General features: G+C 41.2%; 1 protein-coding gene across 7 annotated transcripts in view; it reads left to right on the top strand.

Annotated features, from left to right (window-relative positions):
• The window catches only part of dab1a (DAB adaptor protein 1a), a 210211-nt gene that overhangs the window by 129861 nt on the left and 53870 nt on the right, over positions 1-26480 (top strand). For 6 of the 7 annotated variants that reach the window (XM_030132440.1, XM_030132441.1, XM_030132444.1 and 3 more), the window contains one exon: positions 21396-21669. In XM_030132440.1, coding sequence (XP_029988300.1) covers positions 21600-21669 — 70 coding nt within the window. In that variant the 5' untranslated portion in view covers positions 21396-21599. Of the gene's footprint in view, positions 1-18470; positions 18713-21395; positions 21670-26480 lie in introns of those variants that run through there. The other variant, XM_030132442.1, reaches the window with a different exon arrangement.

Below are 26480 nucleotides of genomic sequence, written 5' to 3'. Positions count from 1 at the left end.
GCTGCAAAAACCATCCCTGCTTCTTCACATGTATTTTTTTTTTTTTTTTTTAAATGTACAACAGTGTTAGAAGTATTGTTCTTAACAAAATGAAAGACTGACAAGAAGAAAACAAACTCCTCTGAGTTTTATACTCTCACTGCTGAGGTATTTGTAACAGGGTGTAACATGTTAAATATTGGTCTTTTTTCAGTGGGGGTTCCACTGTTACAGAGAAACCAAAGAGGGAAAATTGACTGGCTCTTGGCTGGCTGCCCTTCCCATTGATCCACATTCAGTGACTGTACATTTGTGTGTGACAGTCTTTTAGATATAATTGGCACTGAGAATATCTCAACAGCCCATTGGGAGTGAATGTGTATGTATGTCCCCCCCATTCCTTGGCCTTTATTCACTGTAAGGGAAATGAAAGGAGCGTTTGTACCTGGCAAATCAATAATTATCGCACAAACACACTTGTCCACCCACAAATGAACCCGAGTCATTGGTGATACCAGTAGTAATAACCATGACTACTTTGTGAATAAAACCAGGCAAGATACTGAAGCACACCACATGGATGCATTCACAGAGCTGCGGCGAGAGAGCGAGCGAGCGAGCCAGTCCATGCAGAGGTGTAGATCAAGCTGCCAGCTAATCTCCCTCTGTGGTCTGTAATCTCTAATCTTCTTAAAACACTCACAATCTGTCCACAGCAGTGGGATTAACATCTGCAGACACAACATTGCATACACACATACTTTTCGCTACATTTACTTTTGACCACAAAAAGACTGTGTGGGTTTGGCGCGTTCTGCTTTTGCTGCCTGACTTCAGCTCTAGATAAGACTGGACCTCTGAAATGGTATGAGCTACAACAGTCTGATGTTGTGGGTGCAGTCCATAATACATCTGCAGAGGACCTTTTCACTGTAGCTACCTTCTTGGTGTTTGCTTGATACTGGCTGGTATGTAAACCTGAGGTCATTTCACAAGGTTTTTGTCTTTAAGTCTGGAGTGGATTTTTGTTTCAGATGAGACGAGATTATTATGAACTAAGATGCCCGACTTCTTTATTTTTTCTTGTCACATAGAGCTATTATTATTTTACATCACTGTCAGAATTTCCTTTCATTTTTTTCCGCCCTGCAGTACATGTCTGGTCTTGCTGCTCTTTTCTTTCTCCAGTGAGTTCCACTTCGAAATCGCAAAGGTGTTCACTTTGTTAATGAGTTTTTACAACAAACAAAAGCACTTTCGAGTAGGCTTTTGCAGGAGGTAAAGACACACACGCACATTGGAGTCACAGCACATTAACACTTCAATTAATTCAGTGCTTTACATTCTCATTTTCCCAGAAGTCAAGATCCCTGACCAACCCCCTCAAACCACACACACACAGACATACGCTGATGTACGCAGCCTTGTGTTGTGCTCAGCAGACCCCAGTCGCATTACAAGCTCCTTGTGACATTTTAGGTGGCTGGAAGAAAGCAGCAAACAAAGCATCATAAATTACATTTTAATTTGTGGATTTTTTCTCTTCTTTTCATCCAGTCATGTACAAAGACCCAAGATTCTGCTCTTTTTTTTTTTTTTTTTAGCCTTTATTCGAGGAATACAATATATAATGAATGCATGTACAGCACAGAGAGAACAGGCAGTGGGTTCGCAGTTTTGCTGGGGGGTTTGTTAGCTACACTTCCCTGTGGAACGGCTCCACTGACTTCCACACTCGCTGTGAGACTGCAACAGAGTTAGAGAGAGAAATAGATGGAGACGGGAATGGAAAGATGTTTTCCTTAGAGAATTTTCTCTTTATATTTCTCTCCCTGTCTTTCTTTCTCTCTTTGTTTCTCTTTTGCTTTCTCTCTTTCTGTGCTTTTCAGTGGCTGCTCACTAATGAATTTTTAACAGTCCCTTGATTCTGTCCTTTGTCTCTCCTTTACTCTGTGTTGGTAAAGATTAGCCACAATTCACTATCCATCATTAGCCGCTTTCCTCACTGCACGCAATTCCCAGTGATATTTCACAATGTACTGTAACAACTTACAGTGTTCCAGACTTGGCGCGTCTGACCCAGTCTAGTTCTGAAAGACGACGTACTGGTAACCTAATTTAGCTCATTGTAAGTGGTTTTGGAGCCGCCTTGTGTGCTAGACATCTGTTGAAGCAGATGAAAAGGACCTAAGTCTGGCATCTGTGTCCAGAGCAGATGAACGTATCACAAAGCGCCTCCCTGGAGGATCTGGTGTTCAGCCCAAACAGCACTCACCCACTCAGATGAGTGGGCGCACTCACACTCTCAAATGTGTAATATCTGTCACACATACACACATCACGCATGACACGCATACACCTCCACATGCAATTTCAATTTCACTCATTAACAAACTTGTGTGCATTCAGCACTTCATTGTCACACCCAAGAGTTTATGGTTTCATGGGTCATGAAACCTGCTCATCCCATAAAACAAGTTAAGTTTCACTTAAAGTGGAACATAAAAATAATCAAAGCAGTATTGAAGCAGCAGCGGAGAACATTTGATATTTTGCTTATTCTCTACCTGTGACTAATCTCTTACAAAGCTTTTCAATAGAACACATTTTGTAAAACTGCCAAAAATACTAACACGGCAACAAATTATACATTTATTCATGTATTCATTCATTTATACCTGCCAGCTCATCACACACTACCACATAGAGACAGATATTCACACCAACGGCAACAGACTCATCAGTTAACCTACAAATGTGCATGTCTATGGAACCTAGAGTATGCAAAGAAAGAACATGAAAACTCCACCACACATAAAGCTCTCATTTATTTTTGTACCTTTGCTAAAGGCCTTATAAAACCAGACTTACAAGAAAGTCTGAACATATTAAAGGAAAATAAACTAAAGCAAAAAACAGAAGGAGTTCAGAGGAGGTTGAAGCTGTGCTGAGTAATAATTGTACCTTCTCAATGTCATTGCTCAGCATTGGCCATGTGTCCTCCACCTCAAGTTATCACACATCAACACTCTCATGTCGTATACTCACAGAAAGTCAGACACACTGCGTTTGCTGATCACACTTCTTTCTGTTTAACACATTCACACGTTTGTCCTTCCCTCTGTGCCATGCGTTTAGCGAGGTTAAAGGAGAATATTAAATGCAGTCTGTCATTTTCCCACTCAGTGTCTCCGCAGGCCAGTTTTTGGACCTGCTGAGCTGAGGTCACTCACTTTGACCTCAACAGCTACCTCAGAGAAAAAGAGAGGGGTCCTGATTATGAATGGACAGACCTAATGTGTTTAAAGTTGGTGACACTGCAGTAAAATGAAGCCAGTAATGATGGTGAAAAAACAGTGTTTATGTGAGACAAATTTTAATTACTGTTTGCTGATTACACGTCACATAATTTAGTTTTCATAATTTGAAATGGGAAATACCTGTCTATATTAATGTCTGCTTAAGTATTTAAGAAGGCATTGCCATTGCCATTCCAGCTGTCAAAATTTAGTGAAGTTTTGTAGAGTATAGAATATTATGTAGCCTGTGAAGCCACAGTTCTGTTTGTGTTACCCTAGAACGTCAACTAAAAGCTCAACCAAACAGAAAACAACTCAAAGAGCAAGCACTTAAATGGAAAATGTAACCAGCTAACAGTCTGAGACCAGTGTATGTCATGAATAATTTCATAAAGCAAAAGACTAATGTGACAAACTTTGCAGTGCTAAACTAACACTAAATAGATCCAACAGTACAAGTATTATTTCACTACCAGTAAAACTCACTGAATGAGCCAAAGAAGAGCAAAAATGAAGGTTACATTATCATAATGATGTGATGATTATAACTTTTGTCTGCTGTTTTCTGATGATAACTTTGTTTTATAATGAATGAAGCCTCTGCTATCAGCTCATCCATTATTTTGTGTTACATTGAAATGATTCAGACTAGAAATTAACAGCCCAGGGCTCAACAGGTTAAAGCGTAGAAAGGATCTCCAGGCTGGATCAGAAAAAGAGGTTTTGCTGATGTGAATGATTTTATGATGACTGGAAAATAAATTATGAACACACTAGGTGGTACGTAGTGGTAATTAATTAGTTTTTTTCCTCTCTTTTTTTTCTCTCCAGTTTACAACATTATCTGATCTTTAAGCAGGATGAAAATAAGGTTTCATCTATGTGCTCTTCATTAACTGAGGTGCATCTGTGTTTCGTGGAGGTATCACTGTCTTAATATTGACTCTCTTATTCATAGTATTTTCTCTAGTAGTACTATGTAATGACTTCTTGGGAGTTTTGGTTTTTTATACATTATATCATAGAAAAAGGAGATAAAAGAGACATAGATTTCCTAATATATTTATGGATAATGTAGTTTATAACTTCTTACTGTATCCACACAATCAGCACCTTTCTAATAGCCTAACATATATCCCTCTGGTGTGTTTTCAATTTTCCACTCTAAATGTTGTTTACTGGCAGTCGTGTAAGAGGATTTGACCCACAGACACATAAATACACATTAGGAATAAAGATAAAATGAATCACTTAACTGTTGGGAATTTTCAGCTCAAATCAGCCCAGAGCTAGTTAGTGCGGCTTTGTGCTTCACACTGGGCTGTAAAAGTGGAGCATTAGCACTAGTAAGCATGTATTTATTAGACAAGCATTTACAGGAAATAAACAAAGCTGCACTATTCATTTTATGGACCGAAAGTAGCTCAAAGGTGCATTAAGCAATTTTACTTCACTAGTAGGCAGGAAAACAATGTGTCACTGTATGATCTTATCAATTTATGGTCAGACTTGTTAGCGCCTCAGTCACACAAGACCTGCAGTACATTCACTTGTTTTTCTTCTTGGTGTAGTGTGCCAGTTTCAAGCATAAAACATAGTCTGTATTGCTTAATAGAGGGTAAAGCACAAACTGTGCAGCAGTCTTAGTCTATTCCAAGTCTAACTTAAAGGTATTAAAATAAATATACTAATGCAGCCCTCAGCACATCGAGCACTGTGGGTGTGAGTCCCAACACGAAAACATATCATACCAGACTGCCGGACTCATGCACATGCCCACATACATGTATGCTCACAGTCCAATGATAAAAAGGCCATATAACTAAAGGGTAAATGTGTGTTTTCAGTACATTAGTGCTTGTGATATCCCCTTTACCCGAAGGCCATGACCCTTCCCTCTCATCACTCTTATACAGTCTCTCTCACACACACACACACACACACACACACACACACACACACACACACACACACACCTCCCACCCATTCTGTATATGAGCATTAAGATATGCAGCCTTCAATTAGCTGCTTGAGCTTCTAGATAATGACTCCACTCTATCCCTAGTAGGCTGAGGGCTGATGAGGACGATAAGTAGTTTTTGGAAACGAGAGTGTTAAAAGACCACCCATTCAGCCACGCTTGCTCTGTATGTGTGTGTGTGTGTGTGTGTATGTGTGTGCGTGCGCGCGCATGCATGTGGCATAAAGCTGGATTAATGGAATAGGCAAGATCTAAGAGCTGCAAGATTAAATGACTGTGAACTGATTTGATGGTTTCAATCTCACACACACCAGTTATAGCCATAGCTGGAGCTGACAGAAGTATTTGGCGGGGGCTTACTTGGAAGTTAATAATATGTTGTGGATGACTGGACCTCAATATTTTGTGTTCTCATGTGTGTATGTGGAAGTGTGATTTAAAATGGCACACATGCCCTTTTTCTACATTCTGTAACTTTATATCCAGGCTTATGTGGTGTAACAGCAGCTGTCTTGTATTAAATATTGTTCTTTTAGGCTGCTCTTCAGTTATATTTTTCATGTTCATGGATGTAATGTTCACCAATAGATGTGTTTTACAAACGTGACACTTATGACTAATCGTCGTGTACATTCATTTAACTTCCTTGTTTTATAGATATCTTTATTATTTAATAGGTACTTTTATCCTGTTGAGAGGAAAGTATTTTAAAGGGATCAAGGGAAATGAAACTTTTAATTTTTAAGTTATTAACTTTTCTGTTTAGTTGGCTGGGTCTTCATAATGCAGTTTTTTTCTAATAAAAGCATTTTGGAAATAATTTGTTTCCTTTCTGTATTTAGTGAGTTAGCTGTTCAGTTGGGGTTTTTGTTGGCAGCATACTTGCAGGAAGGGTAACTCAGGGGTGAAAGTACCAAATTGAAACACTAAGGATAGACAATGTGAAACCATTTCTTGCTGCTCTGGAAAATGAAACCGATACATCTTAAGCTATGTTTAGATGGTAATGATCTGAACCAAAAACGCAAAAGTGGCTTTGTGTTCTCGCTTTTAATCTCGCATTTAGATGTATGTTATGGGGGTGAAATCTGCATGCAGACAGAGACGCAAAAGTGTGTGAAATTTCCTATTTATCAATGTAGCATGCACACCAGGTGGCAACCAAGACCAAGCGCCTGCGTAGAACGTTTCTACTTCTCTTCCTGTTCTCTCCTAGTGCGAAATACAATCACAAAACAGGAAACAGAACACTACTCTCTATAAAGATTTGTGATAATGGCTGAAACGACTCTTGGATGTAAATTAGAGTGGCTAGGGCAAATTGAAGGTCCGTTGCACGGACATAGTCCGACATGTTGTTGTTTTCCCTATACTGGCCCGTGTTTGTGATGTAAACTCTACGCAACAAGAAAATGCAGTTTTGCGTTTTCAACCCTTTAGACGGTGACGCGTTTTTAAAATTTCCACTCTGGAAGGTGGTTTCACTTTTTTGCATTTTCAACGCCCAAAAACGCCATCTGTCCGAAAGGCACATCTGATAAAATATTTTGTATTTTCACCTGAGTGTTGTTGTGTAAACTGGGCCTTAGTTATGAGAGTTGCCATGTTACTCTGTTTTCTGTGATGACCCATGGAGTAGAATTGTAGGGCTGCATTTGTTGGAATCTCAAACTCTGAATTTAGCCAAAATCTTGCATCAGATGTTCAGCCTTCAAACAGAGTCAAGAGGAGGTGCAAAAAAACTGAATTATAATATCCCTAAAGGTAATTTTTGAATTTTCTTCCAATCAAAACAGAGTATTGTTCACTGAATCTCTAAACCAGAAAAACATAGCATGTGTAGCTAATATGCACAATACAGTATGTGGTTATTTGTTGCAAATCATGTCATCATTGCAATACCGAACAATCCCCTATGATCTTGCAGGACTTGTAAATAGGTAGGCTCATCATGTTTTTTGTTGTTTTTTTCTTGTGCTGTAAAGACTATATGTTCATCATAAATGTTACAGCAGCGATTAAATTATTCTGCGTGGTTAAACATAAGGAAAAGTGATGGAAGAAGAAAAGGGGTGTTTTGAGAGGAGGCAGGGAGGGAGGGAAAGAAGTAAATGACAGAAGGAAAATGAAGAAGGGGCAGCAGGAAGAGGGAGACGGAGAGAAGTGATGTGAGAAATACTTTTGATTGCCTGGTGTGCCTCGCTGAGTTCTGCTGTGTTATTAGTCAAAGTACCTGCTGTTGTGATCCCCTCAGATCAGCTCACCCGGCCCTTCCTCGCACTCCGTCACCCAGCGTGTGGATGTGGCCGTGTGCATTTGTTCGGGTGTCAAATGGGTTTTAGAGCTGGCTATGAGTAAACTGTCTCCTTTTCCTCTCTCTCTCCCCTTATTCCCCCTCTCTTGAGACTTTCCGCTCGACCGGAGAAAACAGACTCATACCTTGGCCTCTGCTGTAAATCGCCCCTCAAATGAGTTCTTACTATGATCCCCTTGCGCTGCCTATGACCAGAGCTCTCTTGAGAGAACAACTTAATGATCCCTAGTCTGATAAACGGACACCGGAGAAGTCAATGGAAATGTGTGCGGAGGGGAATATTTGAAGCCTCTATTGTCTATCAGGTGGCCTTCTCAGAGAGTGGACCTCTTCATCAAAGTAGATTGACCTCCACAATTTATTACCAACACCACTGACATCTATCATGTCTCAGCCCTCAGGGACTCACACGCAATAATAATATCGCAGCAGTCCCATATGACTGGATGCCTGCTGCTGTGGCTGCCTGTATGGTTTATTAAATGACTGGCTGCTGTGGCTTCCTCTACCTCCTACTGCGACTATGGGTGTATGATTCCTTTTATGATCAGGTCCCGGTGCTGTGGCTGTGTTTGGATTTATCAGTCACTCAATCCCTTTAGCACTCCAATGGACTGATCTCTCGCCTTCATCTGTTCCTCTTTGAAGATGTGATTATATAGTAGAGGGGGGGAAACATATCAGTAGGGCAATATATTATATTACTTAGTCTTGTATTATTATTTTTTCTTGCACTGGAGCAAACTATGAATATTAAAAGTCATTGTTTACATTGTATCTCAGTCAATTTTGTGAAACTGACAAAACAGATTGAATAAATACATAATTCTAGCTTTCTGCCGTTCATCTTCTTGTCTAGATATGATGATGTAGATGACATTGTGCAGTATATTAGGTTCTGCAGATCCGTTGGTTAATGATACCATTTTTATCGTGGGCAGTGTATCGTGATGGTATTGTGTATGATTCCCCACACTAATCTGTAATATCATTAGTCTGTTTAATGTTACATCTTCATTTCATATCTACATAAACCCCTTGATGACTTCTAATAACATTTCAAACACAGTTCAAATCTAAATTGAATGAATAAATTATATATGTAATGTAGCAGATGATCAGCAGAGCAGATGATGACATTGATGATTGAATTTTTAGGAGATTCATCAGTCAGGGGTAAGCCTTCCTCATGCATGCGCGTGATGGTCATTGATTAAGGCTACAGTTGCAAAGTAAGTTCTAAACAGAAATAGAGAATTGTGAAAACTTACACTTTAACAAAAACATTAACCAAGAAATGCAACTCTATTCAAGTATGTACGAAGCTGTCGCAGAGCAATTACATAACTGTAGCTTTAGTCCGCAATGAGCAAAAATTCCTCAGTAACATTTAAGGACACTGTAACCCGAGGTCTGAGAGGAAATTAGACTTCTGCACCTCCTCTTATTTTCAGGTTTTAGAAAGTCTAACCCATGACAGAAGACCAATTACAGGTCTTTTCAAAGAGTTTGTGTTGAAAATGGATTGGTGATGTCAGGTGATCTGTTAAATGTGTGTCTGCTGCACTGTTTGGCTCAGAAAAAAAGCACATGGCAGCTCCCCTATTTGTGACAATTTAGCTTCATTTTCCCTAGCATCGTGAAATGGCATTGTGATGTGTGTCTTTATGTACTGTCTATGCTTAAGACCAAGAGGAAAGAACTGCAGGAGGTGGATGTGTATTTTCATTTTCCTGTGCTCATTTGTACTTGTCTACTTGCAGCTTTAAGACAAACCATTTCTAAAAGCCCAAAAGAAGAAGGTGGGGATGTTACAGATTCTGAGTTTGGGTTCTGAGATTAGCGTATCTGTGTGACATCCTGTGGAGTATGTTGAGACTAGGCCAGGGGAGCTCTCAGGGGTATAGCTGTAAATTAAGACACTAGCAGAGACGGAATGGATGGAGGGTAGGGGGAACACTTCCAGGTGTTGCAGTGCATTTAATCACTCACCTGTGAGACTAATGAGATGAGCCGGCAGACCCCACACACACATACACACCCATGTATGCTTGCAGACGAAAAAACCGGTGGGACTAATTACCCAAACTCTTCCACAGAACGGCTGCTAAAAGGCTTATTTAAATGCAAGCTGAAACATACAACAGCTTGCTGCCACCTCCCCAACCCATTACACTGCCCCTCTCCTCACCCTGTCGCAACCTGAAGGAAACACAGTAGAGGAGTGGAAAAACAGGAGCAGAACTGTACCTAGTGGGTCAGAAGGAAGATAGGTAGAGGCAGCTATTCTCCATGCGGGCTGTGGCTGCAGGCAGCGCTACAGGTAACAAACACATCAGTCACATACACAGCGCACCTGTTACTGTACAGATGGCAAGCCCTGGGAGAGAGGCAGGCAGAGCAATGAAGAAAGATGAGCAATCAGACAGAGAGAGAAACACAGAGGAGGAGAGACAAAGAGGCGGGAGAAATGGTATTTTTCATGGTAGATTGTTAGAGGAGATCGAGGAAGGAGAGATATGAGAGCTGGTGTGTGGGGTCAGGGGGTTGCACCTGTTTGTGTAACACCATTGTAACAGGGGAGTGGGGATGAGGGAAGAGACAGGAGGAGGGAGGAGAGAGGAGGGAGGGGGGAGGGATTTCCTCACCTGTGTCCTCAGCCTGGAGCAGATACTGTAGAGTTCTGTGTAATTTAGTGAGTTCTTCTCACTGTATCATTATGCACACACACACACACACACACACACACACACACACACACACACACACACACACACACACACATTCGTCTGCATCTCTCTTTACCTTTTTTTTCTTATTCTGTTTCATCTCATTTTCTTGTTCATTCTCACATTAGAAATAATCCTCTTCATTACCTATATCCTCATCAAAGACACTATAACACTCTCCAAAGCTCCCTCTGCTCCTCAGATCTACCATTATGATTCTGTGCCCAATCAGACTGAAAGGTGTGCACGTGTGAGTGCACGTAATGTAAATGTATGTGCATGTGGTTGTGCCCCCAGCTACATATCTTAATCTCCGGTCTATTAGCATATTCAGAGCTCTCCTTTAGCTAGTGGAGGCATCTGATAGGCTAATTTCACAGCCCCGCTGGCCTTCATCTTGCTTCGGGAAGTGAAGAGGATGATGTGTCTTGGGAATAAGATGAGAAGAAGAAAAGAAGTGCTCCGGTCCTTTTCTCTCTCAGTCACTTCCTTAACTGAGCCAACTGAACTTCTGAATCCATTTTCCACTGGTTAGTCTGGAAATACAAAGTTTGCATCAGAATATGCATTTGGCAAAAGTGAACTCTAACTTCTGTAAGCTCTTCTTGGTCTCATTCTAATTCATATTTTGGGCATTCATTTGACTATAATCTGAAGTGGTAGTTTTTGATGTAATACCCAAATATTTTTGAGCTTGTCCTGGGGCACAATGAACATATAGAAGTATCCTTTATAGTAATGTCCAAATGTCACTGTAAAGTTCTTTTATTATGTTCATAAAGCATATAAAATCTTCATTATTTAAGTCACATGCTTTCTCTCTCAGATTCTCCATTTTTTGTGAGACTCATCCACCCAACCTTGAACAGCTGTACCTTTCTTTCTTTTTTTTGAAATAGTGCTCCAGCTTTCATTTCTACCATAAAGACATTTTCTGTCTGGGTTCGTATCTCTGCTGCTACATGAAGCGAACATGACATTTCATGAGACATTTATGAGTGTAGACCAACCTTGTTCCATGTTTAAACACTTTGCTATATCTGTGAGATGTTTAATAAACCAATTTTTTTCCCCTGTGTGTTTCCCCGTTAAACGAGTTTCCAAGGACTACTTTCTACTGATGTTTCTGTCTAAATTTGATCCCATCTAATTCAGAGACAAAGATGAATTTAAGAATAATCTGTTAATCCATCATAAAAGGTGAAACTCAGTTTTCAGAAGTGAGGCTTGTGTCTTATTCATGAGAAGCAAAGAGGTCATGTCAAACAAGCAGCATCCAATGGCTTTTAATATTAATCCACACAGATGCAATGGAGTTCATGCAGAGCGCACACACTCAGTCTCAGCTTGTGTGTGTGTGTGTGTGTGTGTTTGGCAGTGGGCAGTGTTGCGTCTACTCTGTGTGTGTGTGTGTGTGTGTGTGTTTTTGTGTCTGTGTGTTTCAGTGGCAAAGGAGGAGGAATGAGAGCATCAGATTGCCTATTCCAGTCACACAAATAGTCTTTCACTCCTCAGCCTGTGACAGCACATTTCCTTCCCCCTTCATGCTGGCTGCCTCTTCCCCACCAGCTCTCGCTCTCTCTCTCTTTCTCCCTCTTTCCCCCTCCGCTTCCCCCACTATCCTCTCAAATGCAAATTCAGATCAGCTTTATTGGCATGACAAGGATTTTTATAGAACATAACATACAATACAGTAATGACGCTTAAATGTGGCGTTGTTCTTGTTCTTTGTCTCATTTAATCTCCTCTGTCTTTTTCACTTTTTGCCCAAATATCCTCTCCAGCTCTCTTTGCCTTCCTCTTTCTCTATTCCTGTCCCTTTTTTGTCTCTGTGCTCCCCTCCCCAGCTCCTCCACCCCCTCTCTTTTGCTGGTGTATGTATTGGTATCATTAGCAGCTGCACTATGATGGATGACACTGAGAGGCTGGGCCCTGAGAGGTGGGACTCTGCTTTAGCACACCATCATTACCTGCACCACGCACACATACATACCAACACACTCCGCATACACATACCAACACACACACATTACATAGAGCATAGCTTAGTGCTTGGGATTCCACACTATGTATGTACAACTATGCATACAAACTACGTCATTCAGATGCTTGTATTCAAGTGGAAAAATGAGTATTAGATTGTAGAATCCCAGTGTCTCCTCTTTCTTCTTTTTTCTCTCACATACACACACTTGCACTCAGAAACGCACATAGTCTAAGAGGTTTGTATCGACTGGAAGCCCCACAGGGAAGTGAATGCCAATAGCCCCTCTACTCTCTGTGAGAGTTCAGACAGACCGACAGTCCAATAGACCATAGGGTGCTAAAAGGGTCTATTTCAAGAGCTGGCAGAAAGTTTCACCTCCAGGAACTTTCACAGACTCCATATGCAGCAGAAGATTTTTTTGCACTTTGCCATGGTGAGTGTGTGTGTTTTGCTGGAAATGTTTGCGCAAAGTTCAAAGAGTTTGGAATTCACAAATGGAAATTATGCAAATCTGGTCCTGAGTCTGACAGTCCCATGGTGATTCACTCCGAGTCTCTTGATGACATCCGATGATTCTGTCTTGATCTCAGTTTTGGTTTGTGCATTTTTGTGTCAGCTCGAGGGCAAGAATGACAAGTAGTCCAACAACAAGGCTGGATATTGTTAAATAATCCTGCTGACTGTGCTGCACGTCGGTGATGTCATTACTCCCGTCTGTGCGTATATGTGTATGTGAAGTGGTGTGGAGGCTGATCATGTTGTCAGAGTCCATAAGAAACAACAGGGCCTTATTAAACACGGACACTCAGTAAAGATTGATTTTGTTTGGCTGTCTGTCTTTTAACTGGAAGGGCAGGCGACTGTGACAGTGTGCGTGGGCGATTAGACACACGAGCAGGAGGCAAGAACTGTGACTGACTGATGGCCGCTAGTGGCAGCAGGCTGCACAGGAAAGACCAGGGTGAAGATGTTGTACCCCTTTGGGAATTGCTCCCAGGAGTTTTAAGGGAAGACTGAACCTAGACATTCCCTCTGTGCTCTTACTTGCATCCACGTCTGAGAGGACAGGCGTAAGGAATCACCCCCCCCCCCCCCCCTCATGACAGACAGGGTTTGAGTGCCACATGGAAGCCATCGATAAATCTCACCCTTTGGCTTCCCTAGATGTGTGTATTGGTACAAGTTGCTGAGAGGGAGCTGCTCAGACAGGGCTCGCCAGCGGCTTGGAAGTGAAGAGGTTTGGAGCTGTTATTGTTGAAAGTTTAGCCTAAAGCATCCTTAGTTACCTACTCCACTTTGCTGCCTATCAGTCCTTCCTTCTTTTGCTTTTTTCCTGCATGAAAGACTAAAAAGAACTGTGCTGTTTCACCTCCAGAAAACCTTTAACAGTTCCCTGATCTGATGTCAATGACTTTGACATGTCAGTAGAGACATAGTACATTATAATGTGCAAATGTGTAATAGTTAGACAATTGCAAGACAAAGAAGTGTTTAGAGTTTCATTTCTTGAAGTAGGGTTTTTGTGTGAGGAGTTTGCATGTCCTCCTCAGGTTAGCAAGAGCTTAGAAGAGATAGAAAACTCAACTGCCTGTAGGTGTGAACATGAGTGCGAATGGCTGTCTTTATATATGCCCATATATGTTATGTCTGTCAGACCGGTGACCTGTCAAAGATGTACCCTGTCTTTGTGAGAAAAGCACATATACATGATGGATGGATGAAGATGTCACTGTCCATATGTGTTACTTTTTTCTGTATCTTGATCCGAGATGAATATTTACTACTATGCTGTGTATGTATGTATGATTATTAAATAGAGACGCACACTGAAGCACCGCCAGTCCCTTTTTAATCTTTATTTCTCTTTTCATCTACCTATCTGTCTCTGTTTCTGTCTTTAAAGGCCCTGTTTGAGAAGCCTGTAAGAAGTCTGTGTGTGTGTTTCTGTGCGGGTGTCTGTGCACGTGTGTGTTTGTGCAACAGCATCGTGCGACACCATGATTAAGTGTTTTGAATAATTGATGATTGCATCCCTCATTAAGTCTCAGTCTCCTGCTCTGGCAGGCTCCAGCTCTATTTTTATGCACCAGAATTCTGCTCTCCTTCACTCCACAGATGTAGCGAATCCATCACTCACTTAAGCCTCTCTGCTGATGGGGGTCCAGAGGGGTTGTTGGGGGGTCTATATCATGTTGAGTGGACATTTTTAACAGGCCAGCAACACAACAGTCTGTGGCTCAGTGATAATGATTTTCCAAAGTAGAGAGTGACCCCTGGCTTTACATCTGCTGCTGCCTTCACTTGCAACACACCAAACCGTAAAATATGTCATTGTGATGCTGTGAGTATTGGCCTTGGTAATCTCTGTACTTCTGTTGTGAAATCCTTTTTTATTGTACCTGCTGTCGTTTCCAGTCCAGTTTACTTATTAATTAACCCACCGCTGTCATTAATGACTAAGAACCTACAAGAATAAATACAAATTGCACCATGAGTGTCAGAGGGATGGTGGTTAGACAGCATAGTGTGTCTGTTCTGTACTTGGTCAGTATTGAAAATCCATGGCCATGCTGCAGATATTTTATTTCTGCTGTTCACCCAAAGAAACCATAAATCACTGAGTCATTCTTGGTGAGACTAGAGCTCCATTCCCACTTCAACATGTTCCTGAGTGTTGAGTGAGGAATAGAGGTAATATGGTTGCAGGACAACTGAATCAAAGCGTAAATTGCTAAACAATCGGCTGCATAGGTTTAGTCCGGCAAAAGCGCGGGTGTTGCCAGAGAAGATGAGAATGATGTGAATTATTGTAGGAGAAATGCAGAGTGGGACTGAAGTAGCAGCGAGGGGATGAGACTGACAGACACAGGAGCAGACAGATAGATGGAATCAGACCACAGGGTTGTTAATAAAGGCATATCCACAGTCTGTCAGCAAATCCGCTGCTTCCTTTCTGCATGAAAAGGACAGCCTTACACACAATGTTGAGCAGGACCAATTTACATTTTAGCACATTAACAAGGCAGCGGAGATGCACACACGAGCACACAGGGGAGGTGCAGGGAGAACGAGATTCGTTTTCATCTATTTCCCCTTAAAACATGAGAAAGGAGGAATTCCCCAAAGAGAGTGCAGCGCTTTGATATCTACAGCCCTGTGTCTGTAAATAGGTTAGGTGCAGACGATGTAAGGTTTTTGTGTTGGTGCCTGTGGGTGCGTATGTTTTGTGGTAATTTGCTATCTGCACGTGCACGTGAATCTGTCATCTTGCGGGGTATCCTATTTCTGGCAGGAGAATGTGGGTGGCAAAGTGTGTGTGCATGTGTGTTTACCTTTTTCCTGATGAGGCCTCTGCTGAATGTTCCTTCTAGTCATTCACGCAGGCAGGGAGCCATGTGGAGTACCTAGAGCAGCTCAGAGCCCTGTTTCCATGTTTCCCTCCTGCAGTCTGATGTTGTGCTGGCTGGTGGCCTGGCTGACTGCCTGCTGAACTAGCTGCACTGCTGTTCTTATAGGCCTCCAGGCCTGCTGCAATAGCTGGTGCTTTATCCACTAGACAGCTGCAGCAACAATTTTGAGCTGTTGTATGCTGCTGGTATAGATGTAACTACTGTTGAAGTCACAGTCTTTATCGCCTTTGTGCTTTTTCCCATCTTCAACCTCAAGAGCACTTGTCTGAAATCCAGCGCTGCTAATGCACTGTGTAGGTGTAATGGCCATTTAGATCAGTGTCAGAAATGCCCTTTTTACTGAACACCCATGCCTCATACTTTCACTGTGCCTGGGAACATTAAGCTGTGTGTATATATATATATATATATATATATATATATATATATATATATATATATATATATATATATATATATATATATATATATTTATATACACACATATATGACTTTTGACAGTGGTCGCTCAGCAGGTGTCAACCACATTGAACCATGATGTTGTGCCAGAACATTGACAGCTTTCACCCTCAAGTCCTGTTGTTTAACTAATGTGATTAGATACTTGTTTTTAACCTCATTACAGGAGCCACAAGAGTAGAAGCTGCTGCTGCTGCTGAGCTAATTTGAGAATTTTAAAAGTGTTAATACCATTGACTGTTGCTAAATTTGTACCAGTGATGTGTGATTCTATTTGACAAGGCTATAATAATTAATCCATCATCAATTACCAATAACCTAACCATCATTTGATTAAAGACATTATTTAAAAATGTTAGACAGTCATGTTGAGTATTATAAAACATCCAAGACAGTGTAATTTTCATTTGTGAAGTTAATTGTGGCCATGTATGAAGTATCTTTCATTTAGATGTGTTTTTTGTTTACTTCTATGCTTATCTCTGTGACTGTGTGATTATACCTCATATATTATGGAACGTTGAACAAAGGGCACTGAAGATTATATAGGTCTGAGGTGAACTTTAGCTTTGCTCTTAGTTTTTTTTCTTTTATCTTTCTTGTACACATACACATACGTGGACACTCACAGCATGCACACACTTCATTTACGCACTGGTACATCTTGATCTTTAACCTCTTTTTATGACCTGTCACACTTCCTGCTGTTCTTTTTCTTCACCTTTGCTTGTCTCTTCCTGAGTTGGTCAGGTTGGACGTGAGTGGCGATTATCTTTTTTTCCTGCTGTACAGATCAAACCTGGTAGGTCTAAATATCTTACATTTGTCACTCTCTTTAGCTCTCTCTTGTCAGCTTGTGAGGTTTGTTTTCCCAGATAAATTGAGTCTCGACTGACATTTATCTCGTTGGTTTGCTTGTGTGTGTTGTGAACAGGTGTCACTTCAAAGTGCAGTTACCATGAGAATCTGAAACTAGGGACACGGATTTTTGCTTTTGGTGTAAAAGATTTTTGTTTAAACGTTAAGTGTGGCATGGGATAACCTTTAGCACACGTAGTTTAGTTATTCATCAACAGGTAGAGTGCAGAGGAGAAACACGTCACTTGTACAACTATCTCTCCCTGAAGGTATATTCATATAAAACTCCCAATTGCATGTTTTTAGATATACCTTCATTACCTTTTGTTTTTAATTGACCTAATTTATAAGTGGTAAAATTGTTGCTCCTGAATGTGAATACAAATAGTTTTTTGTTGGTTTTACATCGAACATGAACAGCTTTATTAAACTTATTGTTTCAATTACACTTTGGCAGCATCTGATTAAGGTTAGAGAAAGAAACCAGGGTTTGGTTTCAGTACAGAAAAAGTTAAAGATAAGATAGCGTTTAAACCAAACCATTATCTTCTGCTAACTATGTGAACTCTAGCCTGTGGTGTCAGAGTCCTGTATTTTGTACATCTGCCTCTTGTCTAAGTCCACTTACAACAAATAAACACGATTACATTTCTTTTTCCGCAGAATCACATTTCATTGCAACTAAATTGAGGCACTGATTATGATTCTAACAACATGCAATTGGTATTGCAGTTAAGTTATATATGAATGTAATTCCTGGAAGGCAGAGTTTTAAGGACTCTGGAGTTGACGCAACAGATAGGTGTTACAGTGAGGGAGGAGGAGGGGAGGAGGCCTGTGATGGACAGAGTGTCTGTAGTGAGAAATGTAGTGGAGAGGTGGTCTCTATGATTAGTCATTATTTAGATGGCAGGAGAGCTGAAGGAGTGGAGCTGCTAATCTAACACTGAGCCTGATGGACAGAATACAATTACACAGAGCGAGTGGGAGGTGGGTGAGAGAAAGGAGGGGATAGAATGCCAGCCTGCCCTCCCCTTTCCCCCCTTTTCTCTCTGCCTTTCTTTTTTCCCTTCCACCTGCCTGGCAGACTTTACTGTAGCTGCAGATGATTTCTGGGCATTAAGCTCCTATTGGCAGCATCTTGTATGTTGAGTCACACACACATACAAGGAAATACATACACACAGGCAGATCCTCGCATCACCCACTCACGCCTGTTGGCAGCGCCCCATTTACAGACGTCCAATTTACTGCTCGCTCCCGTCTCCTCCTTTCCTCCTGTCCGTGTCTCCTCTGGTATGGCTTCAGATTGCCGTCTAAATCCAGAAACACTAAGCCATGTTCACATCCTCCTCTGCTGCTACTTTTAGCTTGCGAGCTGATTCCAGGTCAAACCGCCACTACAGTGTTCACGACAGCTTTTGATGCTACTGCTCCTTCCTTCGCGTTATCTGTGTGTGTACGAGGCGGGGAATTTGTACAGCTGAAGTCAGACATGGGCTATTTTTTTTTTGAGAAATTAGCTTTTTCTCCCCTCCAGGGACTGTAGCTTAGATGTAGCACTCTTCCCTGAGTCTCCAGAGAAACAACCATATGTCTGGAGCCTCTGAGTTGTCTGGAGAGAGGTATTGCAGCAGATTTTTCATTTTCAGCCTCACATGCTCATTTTTTTTGCTCTCGTGCAGCGGTGGGAAGGGTGAGTAGTGACTCTTCTCAGAAGCCCTTTAGCAGACGACTTATCTTATTTTACGAATTTTTATGTTTGTTCGTAATTCTCCACTCAGTGTAACACCAAAGAAGCACGTACGCTTTTGTAGTTGTGGAATAAATAACTGACGTTTGAGGGCGATTGTAGGCTGCTTCTTTTCTGGTCCAAGTTGAGGATTAAAAGACCGCTTTTCTTAAACACAAGCTCCAGATGCTGCTTGAAAGACTTCACAGCTAGGAGAAGAAGTAATTCAGAGAACAAAAAGGACAGAAGAGAGGGACAGAGGGGGACATGTTCAGGGTTAGAGCTGAGGCCTGCTCAAACTCCATCCTTTCTTTTCTGATTTTACTTCCTTGGGCTTTTTTCTCTCCCCTTTTGCCCCTTGCTCATTATCTTACTCGCTCACTCTATGTTTCCTCACCCCTCACTTTCTTTCCACTCTGTTCATTTCTTTTCCCTCTAACCCCTCTCTCTTCATACTCGCTCTCTCTCCATCCATTTGGTGGAACAGTGCTGCTGATAATGCCTGTAATTGGAGTGACTCACACTTTTCCAGTGTGTTTGGACCAGATAAAGAATATTGTCAGCATTTTGCCGACATGGCCTCTGCTGGCAGAATTAAATGGACTCTGTTCTGTTCTGTCTGCAGCAAATTAAAAGCCTCTCAATTCATCTGTTCTCGCCCGAGGCTTACAGGGGCCTCCTATTCACAGAGAAACACCGTGGAGAGGGGGAGGAAGAGAATAAGAGAGATTTCCTTCAACCCCAAGAAGCACTAGTCTTTTCGTTTTGTTAAAGTCTGCACTCAGCCAGTGTTAGATGGAACCAGAGAAGGAGAGAGGTCAAGACTAATAGTCTAAAGAGAGGTGAAAGCGACTCTGAAGGTAGTCCGATTCATTATGCAGCATGTCAACTTGCAGCTGTCTCCTGCTGTCTTTGTACCTCAGTCTCTTCGTGTAAGAAAGGAGCTTGTCTGCATTTGTTTGTGCATGCAAATGTGTGTGCGTTTTCATTCACGCAACGGGATACAAGTGTGGACCTGAGTGTTTCTGGCTGCTACGTTATGGTTGTCTCTGCCAGTCAACACTTCAGAATAAAGTAGCAACAGATGGGCAAAGAAGGGACGGCGTGTGTGGCCAGAGGGGCCCATCAGGCACTGGACAAGGCCCAGGACCCCAAGTGTGGTAGTGGTCTTAAAAGAAATTAATTTTACACTTCAGATGGCTGAATGATAAACCAGCATTATCGTTGTGGGGGCATATTTTATATTGCAATATTGGGTTAATTGTTTATGCTTTATCTCCAACTTTTCCTCAGGATTTACAAATTCCGTCTTTAAAGTTGAACAAAATCATTTTTTTTCCAATATAATTATCAATATCAAGTATGAAAGTTTTCCTTCATTCAGCTGTGATTCATTTTTGAAGTTTCTCATCTTTCTGTTAGTAACAGTTTTTAATAACAACAGTGACTCTAATGCCAGCTGTGAACTAGGATTGCCACGAATAAGATATTGATAATTATTGTAATATACTGTCACATCACTAAGTTTTCCAATGATAATTTTAAAAGGAGATCATTGACTGTACTGGGATATAATAGACTTTTATTTTTGTGATACTACTTTTGTGATATTCTTCTGTGGCATCTGGGTTGCTTTTTTTTTTAGTAATTGTTAAGTAAAACAAAATGTTTCAATGTGTTGTTGCTTTGCTTAATTTTACCTTTCTCTATTTTTCATATTCTGAAACTTGCAAAAGATTTTATCATTCTAATTGTTGCCAGTTTTCTAGATTTCTGAAATTTTCTAATGTGTTTGTCATGTTCTGTCCATAAAGATGTTTAAAACCACACATAAATATCAAGTTTCTTCAGTTTTCACTAAGGACCAAAAATCTGCCCATTAACTTTTTTTTTTTTTTTTAACATATGATGTGATAATTATTGATCTATACCTTTTATGATGAAAATATTTATGTTGGCAACGTTATCCAGACCTAATGTCAATTCACTGAAATCTGACCGTAGATGTTCTAAGGCAGTCAGATTCTTTTACCATTTACTGTGTCCTGGGCCACATTGAAGGACCTTCTTTCAAATGACCTACTCGATGTTGGAGGAATTACGTAGTCAATCAACAGACAACAGCTTCATAAATCAACCTTAATGTGTACCTTGCTTTTGTCAGTTATATCTGAGTTTTTCCAGAAAGACCATAGAGATGCTTTATGGCTGCATTAAACATCTTGGTTTTCCAGGAAGACATGTTTTTAAATCCCAGCTGTGAACTGATGCACTTAGAACTTAGAAGGAGATGCATGTCATTGCTGGGTCTGAATGGTGTCTCTCATTAACTGTTACCATATGGCTTTTGATGCAGAGTGTTTTGAAAGGTGTTTCAATAGTGTATTGAAGGAGAAAGTAGCTCAGAAATGTGGTACTGTACTGCATGCAGTACTACAAGCAGTGTCCTTGCTGAGACACAGTAGTGATAAGAAACAGAAAGTGTTGAACAAGTCTCTCAGTCTGTTACCATGGGCAACATCTACTCAAGGCTTCCTATCAGAAACAAGCTCATTTTCATAGCTGCTCAAACTTGTACTAGGTATGCCTGCCAAACATAAATACAGACTAACTGAACCAAACACCTTTCTTCCTCTCTTTCTTCCAGCTCTCTGTGGGTGTGTGTGGGATGTTGTGTCAGGGCTAAAGCCCATCCCTCTCCCATGAGCCTGTGTGCCCACGCACACACCTGGCGCCTCCACGCACACACCCGGCGCCCACACACACACTGTCGGCACTGACGCTGTGAACTGGACCCTCGGAGCCCAGCGGAGCCAAGCGGAGCGGAGTCTAGCCCAGTTGGAGCCTGAGGATGTCAACAGAGACAGAGCTACAGCCAGCGGTCAGGCCCAGCAGTGTCAGACGGGACTCCAAAAGGAAAGGTATGAATAGCATCACACCCGTTGTTCTGTCTGGGAAGTTACTTAGAAAAGACGTCAGCATCAGGTCATGAAGTTACTCATCACTCCGGATGAAAAGAACTCATGTCAGTATGCAAATGCATCATCATATTACTCAATCAGATTCTCTAAAATAGACATGTGGATACTTTTACTTTTAACATGTTCTTCAAATGACAGTAACTCAATAAATTAAAGCTTCTACTTTCTTCTAGAGAAATCGGCCAATGCATTATGGCTTGGCCTTGAGTGATAATCAGTTTTTGATCCTCCATACTTTAAATCTGCTGAGCTTGTAATGCAGTAATGTTGCATCCATAAGGTCCTTGATCTTTAAATGTAAAATGCCTCATGATGCAGTGGGTGGAGTAACAAGATTACAGAAAATCATTACCTTCTAAATCCTCTTTTCACACATAAAGTTATACCCTGAAATTTTTTGGACATCACCCTGCAGGAGCTGTATGTTTGAATGCAAATGCCAGAGACAGCTGGTATGGGCATTACCAAGAGATTTTATCAGCTTCCTGGTGCAAAGTCTCTGCAATGTCTGATTGACGCCAAGTGTAACTATACTAAACAGGGAGTGAGTGGGCATGTTCATGATTTTGCATAGAGTTTTACTCCTCTATTATTCTATTATACCTGCTTGCATATTGCTTTCCATTCTTTCTTTGAGATTACAGATACATACAAATTCACAGCGCTACACCAGCTATCATGATCGTTCAGTCCTCCTCCTACAGGGTCTAGCATGTCCAATAGGTGAGAACACATCTGACACAGACAAGGACCTGTTATGTGCCACATGTGTGACAGGGCATATGTGAAAATGGCTTAAAGCTCTGCCCTCAATGCTGCTTAGAGACAGCTGTTACACACAAACATGCCTCCATTTGGTCAGCTACTGTTTTGCGGTCATTAGCAGCGTCTTGATTTACATTTATTGGTTTGATTTGGGTTAGATGACAGAATGCAGGGCTGCTGTTGTTTGTAGCTAATTAACTGGTTCAGAGTACTTTGGTACAGTAGGTTGCCACTAGACAGGTGCAGGGATATTGTGGTTAGTGAGAAGCACACAGATCCAGGTGTGAAAAGCTCCAGAGGCAGGTACCTAGCAGGTGTATGAGAGCAGGCCCGGGTGGTCTCAGAGCAGAGGTGATGCCAGGGGCCAGACTGGCAGCCATCGTGCAGCTGCTCGGTGCCACCTGCTCGACTATGAGAGCGACGCCTAGCATTCTCTGAATAAGCATCTGATTGATGTAGCAAAAACTCTGGACACCATTGGGAGTGACACTTAATGGATGTACACAACCAAACTGAAACACACACACGCTCACTATCACCTGGAGCAGATGCCTCATTGCACACAGTGTGCTTCAGCCCCGCCAAACAAGCACTGGTTCCCCATACCCAGAATGTGAGGGGAAGGCTGAATGCCTCTCATGTCCTATTTAGAAACAGCATTGTTCTGCTGCAATGGAGACCATGTTCATCATTCAGACTGCTCTCCATATTTGGGGGGATGTACGTGCACACACACATGCACGCAGACACACACTGGAACTGGGATTGAAGCCCAGAAGAGCATATGAGAGGAAAGATGAATGGCTTGCCTTCAGCATTCAGACTTGAGGGTTTTAAGCTTTCCTCTCTTTGCCTCTGTCTCCTCACTCTGACTCTGTCTGTCTGTCTGTCTGTCTGCCCCCCTGTCTGTCTTGCTCCCTCTTCACTTAAACCTTGTCTCTGGCTACATCTCTTTCTTAAAACGGGATGTGGAATTTGTTTAGATGAGGCTGATCGAACATGGCTCACACTGAGTACTCATCTTTGTTCTGATCTGGGTCATTTTTCCATTACACACTCACACACACACACACACACACACACACACACACACACACACACACATATACACACACACATACACAGCAGGGTGATGAAAGTCAAATGCAATCATATACCACACACAAGCAACTCGTGTGCTCTGGGAACAGGAAACTTTGATAACGTTCCTGTTATTTTGCCTCCTGTATGTGTGTGTGTATGACCTGAAACCCCAATGCACACTACGTACATACACACACTTTCTGTCTCTTTTGAGTTGCCCGATTTGAATGAAAATAGCTGAAATGAATAGCTGATCATAGAGTGTAAATGGTGCCTCAGTGTTGTAAGATTCCCTGCAGGACAGTCCCTCATTCTTCTAATATCCTTCCTCATCCTCCTGCTACTCCCAAAGCTCTGACTCCTAAATGACCTTGCCCTGGATGAGTGAGACACAGACGAGAGACTGATGACGAAGAGAGAGAGTGAAAAAGACTAATGAGTCAATGTGAAGGAGAGCTGTTTAATCTCAGGCCTTTGTTTCACAGCTCTGTGGAGAAGAATATAATGAAAAAGACTATGGCACTGTGATGTGTTACACATTAATCACAGTTGGTGTGTGCCTGTGTGTCAGTCTTTGTCAGTATGCATGTGTAGGTCTGCGTGCTCGTGTGTGTGTGTGTGTTTTTTTTTTGTACACAATTATGTTTCATCTGTGTGTCTGGGTCATTCATCTAAGACCCCTTTTTCCTGTAAGAGAAGGTTTTTATTGAATTACCATGACAAGGTAGAGATAACCTTTGACCTTTTGCATTTACATGACTTGAACTGAATAACATCAGCTTTCTGCCAATGAGTTAGTCAGTCTTATTGGTATAATACTCTTTATTAATCCACATTAAATCCAGAAGATTACATCTCGGCACTTCTCTATCCCCCCTGATATCTGGAATTTTATTCCTCCACCCCCACCTGCCTTACCCCTCTCTTCCCTGCCTGTGCTCATGAGTCATAACCGTCCCTCATTAATGCAGGCAGTGAATTAGACCAATAGCTCCACATATTTTGGGGTTTTGACCAGTTATATGTAGAGCTGTCACAAGCTGTCATTTTATGGCACTATATGCCTAACTAAGGTTATTTATACACATACAATACACCTAATGAAGAAGAAAAGCTATTTATTGACATTGAACACTGGGACACTAAAAAAAAAAAGGTTTCTGTTTTTCTTGACTCTGTAAACAGAATTTGCACATTGTCGATTCAACATATATAACTTAAAAAATATACTAAGCCTGTTACAGAAATAGAAGGAAATTACTGATAATCAGAGGTACCCATAGAAAACAGACTAATGAAGAAACAATTAGTATAATAATGATCACAATTCACACATTTAAATGCCAAGTTATTTGCTCTTTACTTCCTTACATATGTCATAGTTCTGAGAAGTTAAAAAGACTGGTGGTTTCTTCCTCAGGGCCGCAGAGATTGCAGACTGTCCAATATTTGACAAGAGAGGAATAATGATTTAAGAAAAAATAAGAAAAAAATAACGTCATATTTTCTCTGTAATCAGCAGCCCCGTCAGTCTATCTCAAGAGGTTACAACCCTCAGATTGGCAACCACTTCTTTAGACTTAATGAACGCACATAGATTTGATGTCTGAAGTAAATGTTCAATAATTAGTGTAACTTAATTTTGTAGAGGGAGACACATTTGGATATTAATCATTATGAAAAACATGATGTTGGCAGTCTGCCAGTGCAAACATTTTTCCTCGAATATTAAATTAAAACACTGGGCTGCAGTTGCTTGACATTTGTGCAAAGCCTGACAGCTGTAGACAGTATTTGTCTCCACTTAAAACTGTTACATCTCAGCGCCCACCTTCCTAATGAGGAATGATGAACCATGGACACCATAGTTTTGGAAATCCCTGGCTTTTCTCACTTTCACCCTGGAAGCAAATCATTCTGGCAGTACAGCGCAGGAATTCAACAACACCCTATTTAAACAAATGTAGTGAAATTAATGTGATTACAGACTACACTTAAGCTGTTACAGCATGTTTAATGAACATACACTCGTCTTCGCTTCACCTTCCAGATCTGATATTCAACAAGCAAAACAAGGTACAAAGACGGGGCTGTTAACAAGCTGGCTGAGAGACAGTAGTATTTTACTTTAATTTTAATTTCGTGCAGTTGTGTAATGGAAAAATCTGTTGTGCAGTATTTGTTCAAAATAGCTGCAGTCTGTTTTTTTTTTTCTTTTACAACATATTCATCCTGACAAAACTAAACAAAAGACAGAATAGATGCAGTTCTGTGAATAAGCTGTGGTGATTTTGGCAGTTCTCTCAATTTGGCACAGTGTCTGTTCTGTTTTTACAGCATGTTTGGGTATTTTCAGGGCTGTGAATGGATGTTGACTTCTACTCAATGTTGTTAAGTTGTGGATGTGACTAGTACCCTTTTCTACCAAACCAGCCATTTTGGAAGGTAAGCAGCCATCTTTAAAACACTTTAAAAACGCTACCTTGAAGTCTGAAAACTTTGTAAATTTTGGATTTATTGCCTGCTCCATTCAACTGATGAGGAAGTTTCTTATGGTAATGTATTCATAACATCATTAAATCTTCAGATAAAACATTCACTGATGCCTGTCTGTCTTTTATGATGAACCCTTGAATATGATTACAAGTTATAATAACTTCCACCGCCGTCAACACACGCAGTCAACTGTCATCACAGCTCTGAAAATCACGACTCTCCCACAATGGGATTTGGCTGAGGATGTGTGGGAGGGTGTTGCTACAGTGTAGCTGGCAGCCAGCGGCATGAAAAGAGTGGTTAAGGGTTATAGCTGTGCAGCTGTTAGCCTTTGTGTGTGTGTGTGTGTGTGTGTGTGGGTGTGTGTGTGTGTGTGTGCGTGTGTGTGTGTGTGGATTTGTGTGGGT

The sequence above is a fragment of the Sphaeramia orbicularis genome, chromosome 4, assembly GCF_902148855.1.
Source record: "Sphaeramia orbicularis chromosome 4, fSphaOr1.1, whole genome shotgun sequence".
Classification (NCBI taxonomy): domain Eukaryota; kingdom Metazoa; phylum Chordata; class Actinopteri; order Kurtiformes; family Apogonidae; genus Sphaeramia; species Sphaeramia orbicularis.
Note: the sequence above shows the minus strand (reverse complement) of the source record. Positions and strands in the feature narration are given on the sequence as shown.